The following is a 16,707-nucleotide window of genomic DNA, read 5'->3' as shown; positions in this document are numbered from 1 at the left end:
TGGTGGAAGAAAGGGAATAGAGAGTGTAGAAAGGGATTGGTTTAAAATGGTAAAGATGATATTTCCTCTTTCATATTATTGTTAATTATCAATATTTTATAGCTAAGATATATCATATATGGCTCACTTCCTAATTCATAAATTGTTCCTAATTCATAACAAGTTTGCACTTTGCTTAAAGCGAAGTAAGCAGCCATTTCTTGGCAAGCAAAACCACAGCTGAAGTAACCTTCCACCGCCTGCTTAAAGAAAGTTGTCTCCTTGTTATTAACACATTTTTCTTCTCTCAACCCATTTTTGCTTATTACAGAACCACAACTAAGAGATTGGAGTTTGAGAGAAACCTAGTGTAAGTGTTAGCTGTAAGTTTATGAGCATGAATTGTGGAAGGAATCAGTTCTTGTGTCTAAGATTGATATGGAAAAGTCTTTGTCAAAAGCTTTAACTTATTTGGTTTCCTTGTGGAATAAGTATTGAGAGATTATGAGTAATCCTTGTGAGATTAAAACTCAGTAATAGAACACGTTTTTGATTGATATGTTGTATCAATCGTGGAGTCCGAATCCTAAGTCTATTCTGATAGGGAATGACAAAAGGAGTACTGTAAAAGGCTTATGCCACTGCTCTTGCAAGATACGGTTCATAGCATTCTGAGTCCTATTGTTTGGAAGAACCATTGTGCCTTGCTAACGAGGAGAAGGCTGCAAGCTGTGAAGTTGCAATGGCTTCTTCATCTGGTTCCAATTCTGCAGGTAAGTTCTTGAGTGTTTCTCATGTATGAATTCATCTCTTGGTTAAATGAAGTTGTGATTTAATTGGTTGTATCCATGTTCTTTAGATTGATGAACTGTTCGAGATTATTCTTACATGTGGTATCAGAGCCTTGGATTCTAACCATTAAGTTCAACCCTCCATGAAAACCATTGCATCTGGGACACAAGCTGCACGCTAGGGTTCAAAGAATTCGAAGCTAAATAAAACGGTGTCGTTTATAAATATGGCCGTCTATATATATGTGTGTGTGTGTGTGTATATATATATATAATTAAAAAAAACAAAAATAAAAAATATGGTGTCGTTTTAATTACAAATCTGGGATTGCTGTCCCGTTTGTGTTCTTCGAGATGAGTTTTCTTTTTGTTCTCTTTCCCTTTCCTTATTCCATATTGCGAGAATGATTCTAATGTCGAACAATAAGTCTTTCAAACTTCTTGAATAAAGATATGAATTCTGATTTAATTTGCACCTGAGTTTTCAATTTTAAATTTGTTCTGCATACTGTCATGCTAAAAGGAAAATTTGAATATGTTCTGTATTTTCTGATTACCTTGGATGTCAATAAAGTTTTGAGTTGAACGGTTGCATAGATTGTTACAAATTGTTTTCGCTGGTATAACTAATAAGAAATAAATCAAATAAGTTTTGTCTTACTGTCTTATATTGTACAATCGGTGCTAACCACTTCTGCAGAAATATGACAAATAGTATGCAGTTAGAACAATTAGTGTTGTTTGTGGATTTCATTGTAATTGTTTACTCTATATATATCATTAAACTCAAGTGTATATATATATATATATATATATATATATATATATATATATATATATATATGACTAAATTGATTCAATGAGCTAAATTTTAATGGTGAAAAAGATGGAAGTCAGGAATCTTTAAAAGGGTTCATAGTTCTGATTTTATTTATCAATTATGCAGTTTCACTCAAGACACTAAATTTAGCAGCAATGCCAATACTCACTGGTGGAAGCAATTATAAGAAATGAAGAAGAGATATTGAATTGCTCTTGACACTGAATGTGTCACATCCCGGCCCGGGTGGTACCACTTCCCGGGCCCGCTCCACCACCGTAGCACGATATTGTCCGCTTTGGGCCCCGACCACGCCCTCACGGTTTTGTTTCTGGGAACTCACACGAGAACTTCCCGATGGGTCACCCATCCTGGGAGTGCTCTCGCGCGCTACTCGCTTAACTTTGGAGTTCCTACAGAACCCAAAGCCAGTGAGCTCCCAAAAGGCCTCGTGCTAGGTAGGAATGGGAATAAACATTTAAGGATCACCCCTGGGCGATGTGGGATGTCACAGAATGAGTATGACATTGCCCTTGACAATCCACAACCTGAAGCTTTGATTGATAAAAGTACCAAAGCCGAGAAGACTGAGTTTGGAAGATAGACTAGAGCAAACAAGGTGGCTTTAGAAAGTGGAATGACAGACACCATGTGTGGGGGAATCAAGAAATTTGCTCTTGCTAAGGATTGTCTCCAGGCCATTAAGAATAAATTTAGGGAATCTGAGAAAGCTGAAATTGCTCAACACATATCTCTCTTAACTTCTTACAAATTTGAAGGTGGAGGCTCAATCAGAGATCGTATTATGAGGATGACTGATGCAGCCAAGAAGCTCACTTCCATGGATGTCAACATTTGTGAAGAGCAACTAATTTTCATGATATTACAAGCCCTGCCACAAAAGTATAGCCAACTCAAGGTATCTTACAACACTCAAGACAAAACTTGGATCGTGGATGAGTTGATTGTCACTGTGTGCAAGAGGAGAATCGATAAAAGCAAGAAAAAAGCAAAGAACCTGAGTTTGTCAATTTTGTGCAATCTGCAAAGGGAAAGAAGAAGGCAAATTCAGATAAAATTTCTAAACCTCAGACTTTTGATAAATATATGATACCTGCTAAAAATTCTAATTCCTCTAAGTCTAATAAATTTAAGGTGAAAAACAAAAATATTGAAAAGGTTAGATGTCATCATTGCAAAACCAAAGGTCACTATAGAAAAGATTGTGAAATTTTCAAGGATTGGTTGAGATCTAAAGGAAGAACGGATGTCTATGTGTGTGAGGAGTCAAATGTCATTTGATATTCCTACTGATTTTTGGTGGTTTGATACTTGTGCATCTGTGCATATCACAAATTCTCTGCATGGTTTTAAAGAGCAAAAGAAAACAAACTGTTTTAATGTTTTCGTTGGGAAAGGAACCAAAGTGGCAATTGAATCTATAGGGACTGTAAACTTGAAATCGGTCACTGGGATGATATGTTATACGTACCTAAAATGAGGAGAAATTTAGTATCAGCATCAAAACTAGTAAAACAAGGGTATTCCTTTAAGGGCAGTGATGAGAGTATAAAATTTTTCAAAAAAGGTTTAATACAGGGAAAAGCAATTTTATTTGATCATCTTTGGAAGTTGCAATGCATTGTTGAAATTGAAAATTTGCATGCTTTGACTACTGCAACTAAAAGAATGCATAATTTTGATCAAACATTCATGCTTTGGCATAAGAGCCTAGCACACATTTCTAATGAAAGAATCTTTCAATTATCAAGATTACAATTAATTCCTACCATAGATTATAAAACTACATTTGAGTGTATTGATTGTATGAAAGGCAAAATGACTAATGTTAGGAAGTTAGATGCTAAAAGAAGTCTTAGTTTGCTTGAGATCACACACACAGATATTTGTGGCCCTTTTCCTATCAAAACCATTTGTGGGAATACCTATTTTGTGAACTTTATTGATGACTTCTTAAGATTCAGTTATGTTTTCCTTATTCGTGAGAAATCACCAGTCCTTGGTTGTTTTAAATTCTTTAAAAGTGAAGCTGAGAAACAGTTAAATCATGTGATTAAAATTGTTAGATCGGATAGAGGAAGGGAATATTTTGGCAAGTCAAGGGATTGTGGCACAATATACCACTCCTGGAACACCACAACAGAATGGAGTGGCAGAAAGGAGAAATAGGACATTAATAGAGATGGTGAGAAGTATGATTTCAAGATCAAAACTTCCTGGTTTTCTTTGGGGTGAGGCATTGAAGACAGCAAATTACATCTTAAATCGGGTGCCATCTAAATCTGTGCCAAAAAAACCATTCAAATTATGGAATGACCAACTGCCAAGCTTCAATCATTTTCATGTTTGGGGATGCAAAGCAGAAGCAAGATTTTACAATCCAAGTGAGAAGAAATTGGAATCCAAAACCACTACATGTTTCTTTATTGGATACTTAGAAAAATCAAAGGGTTTTAAGTTCTATTGCACTTAGGCACACACAAGAATACAAGAAACTTAAATGCCATATTTTTAGAAGATGAAGATGTATCTGATATGGTTCCAGACAGCCTTGAATTTGAAGAAATGGTGCAGTCGGATTTTGATACTTCACAACTTAATTATACTCAAGTACCTTTGCTTCAGAAATCCAACACCATTAATTCTGATCTTGATGAAGACATGATGGATGTGCCGGAGAATCTTATTCAAAATAACAATCCAAGTACTGAAACTCAAGAAATGACTCAGTTCGATTTGGATCATAATGTTAGTGATCAACACACTGATAACTTGTTGGAACAACCATAACCAAGGAAATCTAGCAGAATAAGAAAACCTGCAATCTCAAAAGACTATGTGTATCTTCAAGAGGCAGATTTTGACTATGGTGATATCTATGATCCTGTGACCTTTCAGCAAGCAATGAAGAGCCTTCAAGTAGTTCTATGGCAAAGGCAAGAAGAACTTGATTCAATGCAGAAAAACAATGTTCGGTCCTTGGTGCACTTGCCAGCTAAAGTTCAGACTATTGACTGTAAATGGGTATACAAGACCCAGAGGGATGCTGAAGGAAGGATTGAAAGATACAAGGCTAGATTAGTTGCAAAAGGGTTTACACAAAGAAAGGGGGTTGATTATAAAGACACTTTTTCCCCAGTATCTTCAAAGGATTCTTTGAGAGTTATAATGGCCTTGACTGCCCATTTTGATCTGGGATTACACCAAATGGAAGTCAAGACTGCTTTCTTGAATGGTGAGCTCGATGAAGAAATATTCATGACTCAACCTCCTGGATTTGTTGAAAGGGGGAAAGAAAATATGATTTGCAAACTGAACAAGTCAATTTATGGATTAAAGCAAGCTTCAAGACAATGGTTCTTAAAGTTTGATTAGGTGGTGACTTCACAAGGTTTTTGAAAACAAGATGGATGATTGCATTTATCTTAAAGTTAAAGGCTCGAAATTCGTTTTTTTTGTCTTATATGTTGATTATATCTTGTTGGCAAGTTTGGATATCTAAATGTTGAAAGATACAAAAGGTATGCTCAGTAAGAATTTTGAAATGAAGGATCTTGGTAAAACTCATTATGTTTTGGGTATTGAGATTATCAGGGACAGAAATAAAAGGCTTCTTGGTTTATCTCAGAAGGGTTTCATTGAGAGAGTACTCAATCGATTCAATATGGAAAACTGCAACAAGGCTAAGGTTCCAGTTAACAAAGGTGACAAATTCTCTTGAGATCAATGTCCTAAGAATGAACAAGAAACCAAGCTCATGAAGTTAAAACCATATGCTTCATTGGTTGGCAGTCTCATGTATGCCAATATTTGTACTAGACCTGACTTAGCCTTTATTATTAGACTTTTGGGAATATTTCAATCAAATCCAAGAGAGTCTTATTGGGTGGTTGCAAAGAAAGTATTGAGGTATTTGCAGAAGAATAAAGCCTTCATGTTGGTTTATGAACAAAAAACCAATTTGCAATTAGTTGGCCACATTAATTCAGATCTTGCAGGGGATATAGATGAAAGAAAATCGACTGGAGGATATATTTTCAAGTTAAGTGGAGGGGTTGTTTCATGGAAAAGTGCTAAACAGTCTATAGTGTCTACTTAAACAATGGAAGTTGAATTTGTGGCATGCTTTGAGAGGATGAAGCAAGCAGTTTTGTTAAGGAACTTGATAGTTGATATGAAGCTAGTAGAATCAGTTAAAGAACCGATAATAATACTGCTGTGTTTTTCTCGAAGAACAACAAAAGAACTTCAGCCTCGAGGTTAATGGATGTGAAATTTCTCAAGGTAAGAGAGACGGTTAAAAAAAAGGGGAAATTGATATACAATATCTGTCTACTAGTATGATGATTGCAGATCCTCTTACCAAGGCCTTGCCAAATAATGTGTTCATGTTACTAAGATGGGAGTTTTGGAGTCTTTTGATCAGTGGGAGTATAATGTTTAAAGGCTTGAAGATAGTTGCTTTTGTTCAGTTAGAACATGGCAACGATGAGCTTGAAGATTCCCAGAACTAAGTTAGTCTAGTTGGCTTAGTTATGCTTATCTAGTTGTTAGTTTATTTTTGGTTTTTAACAAGTGTTCAATTTTTCCAATTATGTGATTAATTGTTACAAAAGACAAATTTGTTTAATAATAGTTAAGATTGCTAGAAAATCGTTTTGGATTTTTATGTTGCATTCTTTATAAGTTGTTATTATACTATTGAGTTTGATATATATGTTCTGATAATTATTATTCTGTTATGAAGTTGGTTAATATCAATGGGAGTAATGTTTTGGTATTACTCTAATATTGATTCAAATGAATGTACAGATCAGATATGCTGTGATTGTTGGATCAATTCTGTGTTGTACAGTTTAGATTCTTGAATTCCATATTTTGAAATGTATTCTGGTGTGTGATTGTGAGCTTGTTGATTTTTGGACTTGGTGATCACTTCTATAAATCTTAAAAGACTGGTTTTGCAAATTCATACCCAAGTGGGAAAATGTAAGTTTATGAGTATGAATTGTGGAAGGAATTAGTTCTTGTGTCTAACATTGATATGGAAAAGTCTTTGTCAAAAGCTTCAACTTATTTGGTTTCCTTGTGGAATAAGTATTGAGAGATTCTGAGTAACCTTGTGAGATTAAAACTCAGTAATAGAACACGTTTAGGATTGATATGTTGTATCAATCATGGAGTTCGAATCCTATATCTATTCTGATAGGGAATGACAAAAGGGTTACTGTAAGAGACTTATGCCACTGCTCTTGCAAGATGCGGTTCATAGCATTCTGAGTCCTATTGTTTGGAAGAACCATTGTGCCTTGCTAAAGAGGAGAAGGCTGCAAGCTGTGAAGTCGCAATGGCTTCTTCATCTGGTTCCAATTCTGCAGGTAAGTTCTCGAGTCTTTCTCATGTATGAATTCATCTCTTGGTTAAATGAAGTTGTGATTTAATTGGTTGTATCCATGTTCTTTAGATTGATAAACTGTTCAAATTTATTCTTACATTAGCTGCTGGATTTCATAGTTTGGAACATAGTGAATCAAGTAAGTTTCTTTGTCTTGTTTGCTTTGCTTCCATCTTTCTTAATCTCTATGCTACATTGTTATTGAGCTTTATTTCGGTTTTCAGTTGTCTTCTTTGTCATTTGAACCTTTTTTTATTATTCGCTCAGATATCATTGCCTTTTTTTTCATTGTTCAAAGCGTTTGTAGTCGTACGTCGAATAACATTTGAACTTGTGGTTGATTCAGTTCGTCTGAATCATAGTATTTATGCCTTCTTTGTGAAGGAGTCTGGACCTATGATCAGTCGGATAAAGCCACGTAACCAACTGATGAGGAATTACAGAAGCTATTTGTATTGTTATTAATTCATTGGATTCTTGTGTCCATTCTATTGCAGCTCTTGAATCCATCTCCTTTGACTATGCATTCGAATAATTTCATTGAAGATAACGTTGCTTACTGAGCTTTGCAACTCACCCTTTTTCCCTTCCGTTTCAGCAGCTTGGGTGAGAAGTTGACACATGTTTTGGTGTATATTTGAAGAGCTGTACAAGATTTTTGTTCATTTTAGAAAACACTAAATGTTTTGTAGCTATTTTGACAACATTGTGCACATTAGATGTTTTCTACCTTTATTCTGGATTTTGGAACCTTTATAATTTCATTTTCAGGTTATTTGAAGGAAATCATAATAAATTGTTTATTTTAGTTTGGGAGAACGGGAAGTATTACTTTTTGCTCTTAAAAGTAAAATGAAATGTCACCTGCTCGAATTTAGTTTGGGTCAAATCCGTTACATGACACGCGATGAGGTGATAGTACTAGTGTAATCCATTAGGTACCATTTGGTACGTGGGATGGATGGAACGCAGTGAGATGGGACGCACTCGTCCAACGTCTGGTGCACCAATTTTCCTAGGATGTGTTGTCCCGTGAAACGGATTTTAGTCAATTTTTTGTGCCACCCTCCCCCTAGAACGACTTGTTTCAGCCCTTGGAACACAAAATTATAACTTTTTGGACAATAATACCCCTCCTTTTTTCATTAATTTCACTTTCTACCCTCTCACTCCCATAACCTCCCTCTCTCCTATAGCCTCTTCCTCCTCCACCACAAACCCAGCAACCTAAGCTAACCCAATCCCAGTAAACCAATCTAAACCCAACCCTACCTTCCTTTTGCAGCCTCCCTCCTCCCTGCTAGTCCCACGACAAGACCGTTGCCCTCTGCCATGAAAACCTCAAGACCACCCCACTTGCAGGACGTGGCCGACGTTGTCGCTCGAGGGATAGGACGACAAGGATTAGGCGGAAGATGTGAGGGATGATGTTGAACCCGTTGGCGGTGGCTCAAGTAAGGTCGAACTCGTAGGAGTGGATGGGTACGATTGTCTTTTAATCCTTCATTCCATTCCGACCAAAACGTACACCAAACGTAGTATGGAACCTCCGTTCCGTTTCATCCCGTCTGCATATCAAACGGTACCGTAGAGCATATTACTTTGTAGTGTAAACGATTTGATCAAAGACTTTAAGACCTTCAATTAGATAGAGACGTGGAATTATTGAACTAGCTTGAGTGCAGAAACTTGAGTGTAATGAGGATATTTCTGGGAACTTGGTTACATAATAGTGTTAGTCTTAGGTCACGTGATAAGTGTTGTAAAGTGATGGAATATGTAACAATTTCATGCCCTTTTAAAATTAGGAAAACTAATGAAAATTGCTTGAAAATTTTGAGTTTTAATGAAAATGACAAAAAGGTGTTGTAAGTGAATAGTACCAAGATTGACTTTATAGAGTAAAAATGTGATTTTTTGTTAAAATGAACAGTACCAGGAGCTTTTCATTAAAGTTCCCTTTAAAATTTGGGATGTTTAAGTAATAAATTAATTGTGATGCACTCACTGTCAAAGTTTTCAACTATAAGTTTGTCAAATAAATTATGGAGTTTTAACGAAACATTCCCCGATACTGTTCACTTTTAACGAAAAACCACATTTTTACCCTTACTGGGTACTATTCACTACACTTTTATTTGTCCCTTTTCATTAAAACAAAATTTTTTTTGAAATTTTCGTTAGTTTTCTTAATAAATTAAGCATCATATCCAAGAAAAGTTAAAAAAAAAAAAAAAAAAAAAAAAGATAACTATAGTTTGTCAATATTTTTTTGAGAGATCGCATTTTTTAACCATTAGTGTACCATTTAATGTGGTAATTAATGTGTACATGTCATGCCTATTAATTAATTTATCTTATTGGATATTGGTTGTATGCATCACTTGTCACATAAGATAATACACTAATATAATACAAAATTATAATCTCCCTAGTATTACTTCAGATTTGTTTCATGATAACAACTAGAGAATGGTGTCCAAACTTATTATTAGATGATAATTTCTGACAATTAAGACATCATTTGGGCAATATTAATTTTACAACATACACCTTTTTATTCCTTTCAGAAATTTACATAAACCTTTTTATTCTCTTCAGAGTAATTTCTGTACTGCTTAACATCATCACTTAATCCTCAACTCGTCAAGAAAAGACTTTCCATGAAGCTTACGTTGAAAAAATGCTTTGAAATATTCTTTAACACTCAGCCTTTTAAATGCTGCAGGTGTTTGCTCAGTGATCAAGCTAGAGGCCGGGCAGATTTCACCATCAACTCCGGGGTTGTAAAATGTGGCGATTGAGAGCCTTTCTTTTTCAGAGTTCACAGTTGCACGATGTTCAATGCTACGATACGTCCCATTTGTTATAATCTGCCACGCATACATGCATATATTTAAACACAAAAAATAAAAGGCAACAGCTGCAATAGGTATAAATTATTAAGGATCAAGCTTTTGTTTGAAATAATTGTTCAACACATCTCTCACAAAATATAGGACACACGCACGCAGTAAAAAGTTATTGAAGATTAAGCTATGTGTGAAAGATTCACATGCTTAACAACATAGCCAGTAAACATGACATGGATAACCCTAAATTCTTTTTTTTTCGGTAACAAAAAGTTTAGAGCACAGGGAGACTACCTATTCCAGGTCCAAGGCATACCACATGCCTTTTTGAGGACTCATAGGGGGGGGCTTTAGCCTTTTTTTCTTTTGTTTTTACAAATCGCTCACCAAGAGGGATTACTAGCAGTGAGACTCAAACTTAAGTCTTGGTCTAACAAAGAGAACGATTCTTACTAACTCAACTAACTCTTGTTCGCAACACTACACTCTTTATATACACTTATAAAATTGGTACTGAGTAATGTTGGAGTAAAATTCTTTTTTACCAAATATTTTTCTACGTAACGGTGTAAATTAATTTTGAATATGAACTATATGTAGTTAAGAAAGAATTGATCACCTGATGGTCAATGGTATGAAAATGACAGTTGGATAACGTTTTCATCTACGTATCGAGCAAGATGATATTCAAAAGGATAAAGTTATCAGTGAAAATCACTACCTCTAGAACGTCTCCAATATTCACAATAAATGCATCTGGTAGTGGCTTCACAGGAACCCAAATCCCATCTTTCTTTACTTGGAGGCCATCCATTTCATTGACTTGTAGGAGGATGGTGAGAGCTCCACCATCAGAGTGAGGGGTCAGACCGATGACTTTCCCCGGCTGAGGACACGGAGGGTAATAGTTCACCCTCACCGCTTGCAATGCACCTTCGAATATGTTGGTCGCTTCGTTGGTTTCCATCTGCAAAGCTTTTTCCATTTGTGATAGGATAGTCATGGCTAGATTTTTCAGTTCCAATGAGTAAGTTTCTAAAGTCTCTCTGCATTATAAAAATATAGGTGAATTATTTGTACATATATCTTACAATGATAAGTGGTGCCTAAAATATGTTACAATATATGCAAAATAATTTTCGTACAAAATAAAGCAATCTTGTTTGATTCAAAATTAATTTACTTATTAATTGTACATATATCTTATACTAATAAAATGTGCCTTATATGCATGCAAAATAAACTACCTACATAATAAAGGGTTGTTATTTTGTATTAAAAAATAATTTACCTATAGTTTAAATAAAAATAAAAATTAATTATTTGACAATACATATTATTGTTGCTTTTTTTTTTTGTCAAAAAATAGATTTTGTTAGATTAGCCATCGATAGGGTTCAAACTCACACCATCATGTAAGAGCTTAATTCATTTCCACCATTGTGATAAGGGGCCAATTGCATATTACTATTGCTCAATATATTTAATAATACATGTAAATAATTTACCTATAAAAAAAAGTTATTTGCTCATCATCAATTTGTAAATAGGTAAACTAATTGGTAGAATATTTTTGTACGCATTTGTAGCACTATTTATCTGCAAATAATTTATATCTAAACTACCTATTAATAAAACCCTCTTTGTCAGACTATTTAGTCTTCTATCACAAAAAAAAAAATGATGGGCAATTATGTAATTTCATAGGTCCAAATTTTACTATTTTTTATTGAAACGTCACCTACAGGTGATGTTAAAATATCTCCAATATTCAAAATTAAAAAAAATAATTAAAACAAAAACATCCCCCCCCCCCCACATTCTCTTTATCTCCTTCTCTCCTTCCCATTTTTCTAAAAAAAAATATATTCTTACACATAAAGTGTGTAGGCAAATGCTAGTGTGCGTGTGTATATATATTAAGGGTAATAATACGTGTCATAATTATTAAGGGTAATAATACATGTCATAATTATTTTCTAATTAGAGTGAGCGTAATTTGGATATTGTGGCACAAGGTGCAATTATTTTGTATAATAGTCAATTATTTTTCTACATTGCTGTCTTTATGAAATTTGTATTTTATTTGAATATTTAAACATAGGTGGCTTTTTGTCTATAAAATAGTAGTTGCAAGGGTGTATCTAGGGGTGGAAAAAAAATACCGAAAATTCTGAACCGTACCAAAAAATTCCTGAAACCAAACCGGAAATCCCGAAAATTTTGGTACCGATCCCGACCTTTTCGGTACGGGAATCAGTCTCACGATTTTTTCGCTAATCACAAACCAAACTGAAGTTAAAATATATATAGTTTTAGATATTATAAGCCATTGGATTGGTTGAGAATTAATCTCAGCCGTTCATTCAAAATGAAACTCAGCCTCACCTTCACCTTCACTCTTTGACCTCTCCGCCAAACTCTCTGACCTCACCTCACCTTCACTTCCTTCCCTCCCTACTCTTGTACTCCTTTCAGTTCAGACCCACAAATCTCTCTCTCTCTCTCGACCTCCACTCTTTCACTCTTTCATTACTTCCAGACTTCGGTCTTCCATTTTCTTTTTGCATTTGACAACTTCCTCTGCATTTAATAATCAATACAGCCACCTTTGCTTCCTTCTATTTCTCTCTTCATTAAGGTAATATTCTTGTCTTCATCTAGTAACAGGCTCGGCCCAGGCCCAGTGCAGGCAAGGCGACCGTCTGAGGCCCAAAAAAATTAGGGGCACCAAAATTATTAAGGTGGTATATTTGTATATGTTTTTATAAGAGTATAAATTTATAAAATTTGGTTTAGTGACAAAGAAATTTAACTAGAACTAGTGGTTTTGTTGTTTAAAATGAATGAGGAGGTCTTAGGTTCAAAAGATCATGTGTGTTTATTTACATTCCAATTTTTACAAATTTCTTTTCATAACAGTATAAATTTATAAAATTTGGCTAAATGATAAAGAAGTTTAATTAGAAGCAATGGTCTTTGTTGTTTAAAATTAACGAGAGGTCGTAAGTTCGAAATGTTATGTGCATGTTTATTTTTTTTCAATTTTTACAAACTTTTGTTTGGTTGTTAATTTATATACTAGTTAGTAGCTATGTAGGTTGCTATTTTTAAATAGCCATTCCAATTCAAGTCTAATCTTCAGCAAAGAGTGATGCGTAGACTAAATTTTTAGATCAAATATGCAAATAATATTACGTGTCATCAAAAGGTTTAATTTAGTGTTCATTCATTACTTATACATATCCTTAAAGACTTAAAAATATTAATATTTTTTTAGTCATATATTGACAAGGTTAGTAAATAAGAAAAAATAACTCACGATTTATACAAAAACACTTTAAAAGTTCAGATGGAAAACAAAACTCATAATCTATCTACTTGTAAGCCCAAAGTTTTTTAGTTTCCTTCTCTTGATACAAAATAAATTAATTATTCCATGTTTCTAAATTACTGAGTTTGAAGTGTTTTTCTAAATATAATTTTATCGATGTCTTACGTGTGAAAACATACATTTTTTTATATGAAATGAGGGCACATTTTTTTACGTCGGCCAAAACCTCAAACATCTTTGGACCAGCCTTGTCTGGTAATCTTGATGTGGTAAAGTCTATTTGCAGCTTCAATTCGTTTTTAATTTGGGCATTTGAATTCTAGGGTTTGGATTTGGGGGTTTTCCATTTCGTTTGAATTCTAGGGTTTTGTTTTTCCAACAACATTGCTAGCAAGGCAAGTTTAAATAAATTCATTTTTTTAATCAGTTCACAGTATTAATTTTTGAAATTTTTAACCACAAAGCCTTCATAAAACATGGTGGATTAGATTTGTTTTATTAGCAAGATACCATCCATATTTGAATTCTATGTTTCTTACAGTCCCCTCTCTTTCTTTATAGGCATGAGAGAATTTAGGCCAATGAGTTTGGTTTCTTGCCTTGGAGATTCTAGGGGAGGATAGTTTTCTTTATTTTTCGATGAATGTTGTACTAGCAGAATGTTTTGCCGAGACTTTCTCTGAATTCGTGAGTGTATTTGCTACTTTAGCTACGTGAGCCCAAAACTATTTGCTTAGCTGTAAACGAAGTTTCTATGTTGTTATGATTGTTTTGACACATGAGCCAAAAACTATTTAGGGATTCCTAAAAATTTGGTTTGGGATCTGTCTTGAAATTGGAATTCATGAAAACTTCGGTTTGAGAATCGGGACAAGGGTTTTGGTTCGGTATACCATACCGAACCAGCCCTAGGTGTATCCCTAAAACACCCTAAAATAAATTGTTTTTAGTCTTTCAAATATAAAATAGAAAATTGGATTAATGTCGATGATGGTTTTATTAAATATTGGTGCCATAATTAGGGTTTCACCATGTTGATAATCATGATATACACATAGGTACGTACTATTCTAGTTCATTGTTCTGGATACATTTTATGAATTATGTAGCGTACCTATGCGTATAGATTCAAAAGATTGGAAACAATATTTTACCTCATAAAAAGGACCAATATAAAAAACTAATTCGACACCTGAGTTTAGTATAGGAAATCATGTTAGGATGAATATAACCTAGATGCCCTAATGCACTGATATCTATCAATAATATTATTAGACACATAAAAATGATTTCATTAGTAACACGTGTTAATAGAAGTAAGTCTGTATGTTACACTCACTTATGTCAGTACTCAACTAGAGATTGTCAGAAATAAAATCAGATTTTTTGTTTTTTTGTTTTACTAAATAACATTACTCTTCGATATATTCGTGCATTCACATTCATATTGCACAAAATCATAGACAAACATATTTATTTGGAATCACGAGAGGACCTGAAAGGAGAAGGGAGTTTTGGGAGTAGATGAGGCCTCCTCCGTTGGGCAGGAAGGGTGGTCAAGACGAAAGTGTCAGACCAATCGAGTTTTTGGTCTTCAGAAACTACAAAGGATTGTCCAAAACCTTCAATGTCTCCTGGCTGTTGCGAAAATTTTTTCTTCTCTTCCATGGGTAGGTTGAAGAACTCTTGAGTTTCTGTCTTCATCTTCTCCAACAAGGAAGAGCTCACACCATGGTTTACCAACTGTAAAAATATATAGAGTGAATACTATGGCCAAAAAAAACCTACGAAATAGCAAATTCTAAAATTTAGTATGCAGGACAGGTGAAAAAAAACATAGGTTAGGCCTAGAAACTAGCCAAGTTAACCAAGAAAAAGAACAACTAAAAACTAAAATATATTTTGTAGCAACCTATTAACGAAATTTTTTTGTAGAAACCTAATTTATAGCTTAATGCCTAGGCTTCCACATCATGGCATCTGTTTGCACCATACTTCACCTGAGTAAGGGGGCGGTCTCACATGTAAAGTCCAATGGCCACATGTACTTCAGGTTATCCAATTTGTGTTGTTCATGTGTTAAGCTTGAAAACTCACCACACGTGAGTAAGGGTGTTGACAGTATGAATCCCAAATCGGAGAGAAGAGACTTTACATGTTCTTATAGTAACTGAACTACACTCCATATTACCACTTGATTTTGTTACGAAACCTCAATATTTTTCAGATCAGCCCATTCGATTGATACCTAAAATGGTTTTATCCGTAAAAAAGGTCCTTAAATAACCAAAAGGTCGAAGCCATGAATTTCCAAAAGGGTGGGCTGGCTGTTTTTAAGTTTGACTCACTTGTTGCTAACATGAATTTCAACCAACGACAAATCAAGGGAAAGTTTGATATAGAGGTGGACTACTAATTAAGCTTAACTTGAGGTGAAATATATATATAATTACATGATTACATAGTTATGTACTGCTCTTCATATCGCCAACGAAGACTAGATTATACTAGACTAAATGATCATCGGCAAATTCCTCGAACTCGTGGGCAAAAAACAATCAGCACTATTTGATGAAAGATTTAAGTGGCAAAGGCTAGGTAATTTAATTACCTGAAAGAAACCCCACTCTTGGCAAGCAAAATGGAGCCTGGCTAGTTCAGGTTCAGAAATGGTTGATTCTTGGGAAAGCAATTTCTGCATGTCAATGGATGGTATTTGATGAGCATGATGATCAGAACTGATGATCTCTTGATGAAGAGGCTGCACGTATCTGGGTGGGATTGTGAGTATTGGCTTCTGTACTAATTCTTGAACACTAGGAACAGGAAGAGAACCACCGTACAAGCTCTTCCCTGCAAATGCCTTTTCTTCCATACTTAGCATTTGCGTTCGCTGTAAGTAATGGGTGTTTTAGATAGTCTCTGGTAATGATATATATATACTGTGTACAATACTATGTGTGTGGATGTGTTGGTGCCACGACGACGACTGATGATCAAAAGGTTGGTTTGTCACAGACTCTCCTTTGTGCCTCACTCTCTGTATGAGCTCGGTAGTGATATGGACCTGTCACCAACCTACCTTTGAATCTTGATCCGATTAGAATAGTCTGTCTCTCTTCAGAAAGGACACGTGGTTCCCTCATATATAATTAAAATAATGACTATTTTAATGGTAAAGTATTATTCTTATCTATTTGTATATTACATAAATGATGAGTTAGAGCATTTACAGCGGACTACCTAAATGAGCATCTAGCTAAAGTTTAGAGAGGATTTGAAAATGTTCATTTCCAATCACACTTTCAATCCACTTCTTGAGATAGAGATTCTACTATGAGCTACTGAATCTAAGGAGTGAGAAAGGAGAACCTATATTAGTCCACAATTATAACTTCCTAATTCAGAGTCACTTAGTACTACGGTCTAATTATATTTCTCTTTACTTGTAAGTGAAAGGTTTTAGGTTCGATTCTCATCAAATGTGAGTTTGAACCACATTATTGCTAGCCAAT

General features: G+C 34.7%; 2 protein-coding genes across 2 annotated transcripts; one reads left to right on the top strand and one right to left on the bottom strand.

The window, feature by feature from the left end:
- The first annotated feature begins 2,239 nt into the window (after nt 1–2,239).
- LOC125478484 lies at nt 2,240–4,986 on the top strand. Its single transcript, XM_048586666.1, has 3 exons — nt 2,240–2,612; nt 4,157–4,359; nt 4,510–4,986. Exons 1-3 carry the CDS (start codon nt 2,240–2,242, stop codon nt 4,984–4,986), a joined length of 1,053 nt encoding a protein of 350 aa, XP_048442623.1.
- Nucleotides 4,987–9,472: 4,486 nt separating this feature from the next.
- On the bottom strand, nt 9,473–16,140 carry LOC103965386 (protein SRG1). Its single transcript, XM_009378442.3, has 4 exons — nt 15,804–16,140; nt 14,688–14,935; nt 10,580–10,904; nt 9,473–9,879 (listed from the first exon to the last, which is right to left on the bottom strand). The coding sequence occupies exons 1-4, from the start codon at nt 16,074–16,076 to the stop codon at nt 9,634–9,636; spliced, it is 1,092 nt and encodes a 363-aa protein (XP_009376717.1). The 5' UTR covers nt 16,077–16,140; the 3' UTR covers nt 9,473–9,633.
- Nucleotides 16,141–16,707: the final 567 nt, after the last annotated feature.

Source organism: the organism of the source record quoted next, unplaced genomic scaffold (assembly GCF_019419815.1).
Source record: "Pyrus x bretschneideri cultivar Hongxiangsu unplaced genomic scaffold, Pyrus_bretschneideri_v1 Contig25, whole genome shotgun sequence".
Taxonomy (NCBI): domain Eukaryota; kingdom Viridiplantae; phylum Streptophyta; class Magnoliopsida; order Rosales; family Rosaceae; genus Pyrus; species Pyrus x bretschneideri.
Note: the sequence above shows the minus strand (reverse complement) of the source record. Positions and strands in the feature narration are given on the sequence as shown.

Excerpts from the sequence above, each read along its gene's own strand:
- LOC125478484 (XM_048586666.1), top strand. The coding sequence starts at position 2,240 with ATGTGTGGGGGAATCAAGAAATTTGCTCTTGCTAAGGATTGTCTCCAG. Across the intron at positions 2,613-4,156 it reads GAAAAAAGCAAAGAACCTGA|ACAGCCTTGAATTTGAAGAA; the intron begins GTTTGTCAATTT and ends ATATGGTTCCAG. Across the intron at positions 4,360-4,509 it reads AGTTCGATTTGGATCATAAT|CAAGCAATGAAGAGCCTTCA; the intron begins GTTAGTGATCAA and ends GTGACCTTTCAG.
- LOC103965386 (XM_009378442.3), bottom strand. The coding sequence starts at position 16,076 with ATGCTAAGTATGGAAGAAAAGGCATTTGCAGGGAAGAGCTTGTACGGT. Across the intron at positions 14,936-15,803 it reads AAGAGTGGGGTTTCTTTCAG|TTGGTAAACCATGGTGTGAG; the intron begins GTAATTAAATTA and ends ATATTTTTACAG. Across the intron at positions 9,880-10,579 it reads ATATTGGAGACGTTCTAGAG|ATTATAACAAATGGGACGTA; the intron begins GTAGTGATTTTC and ends TATGCGTGGCAG.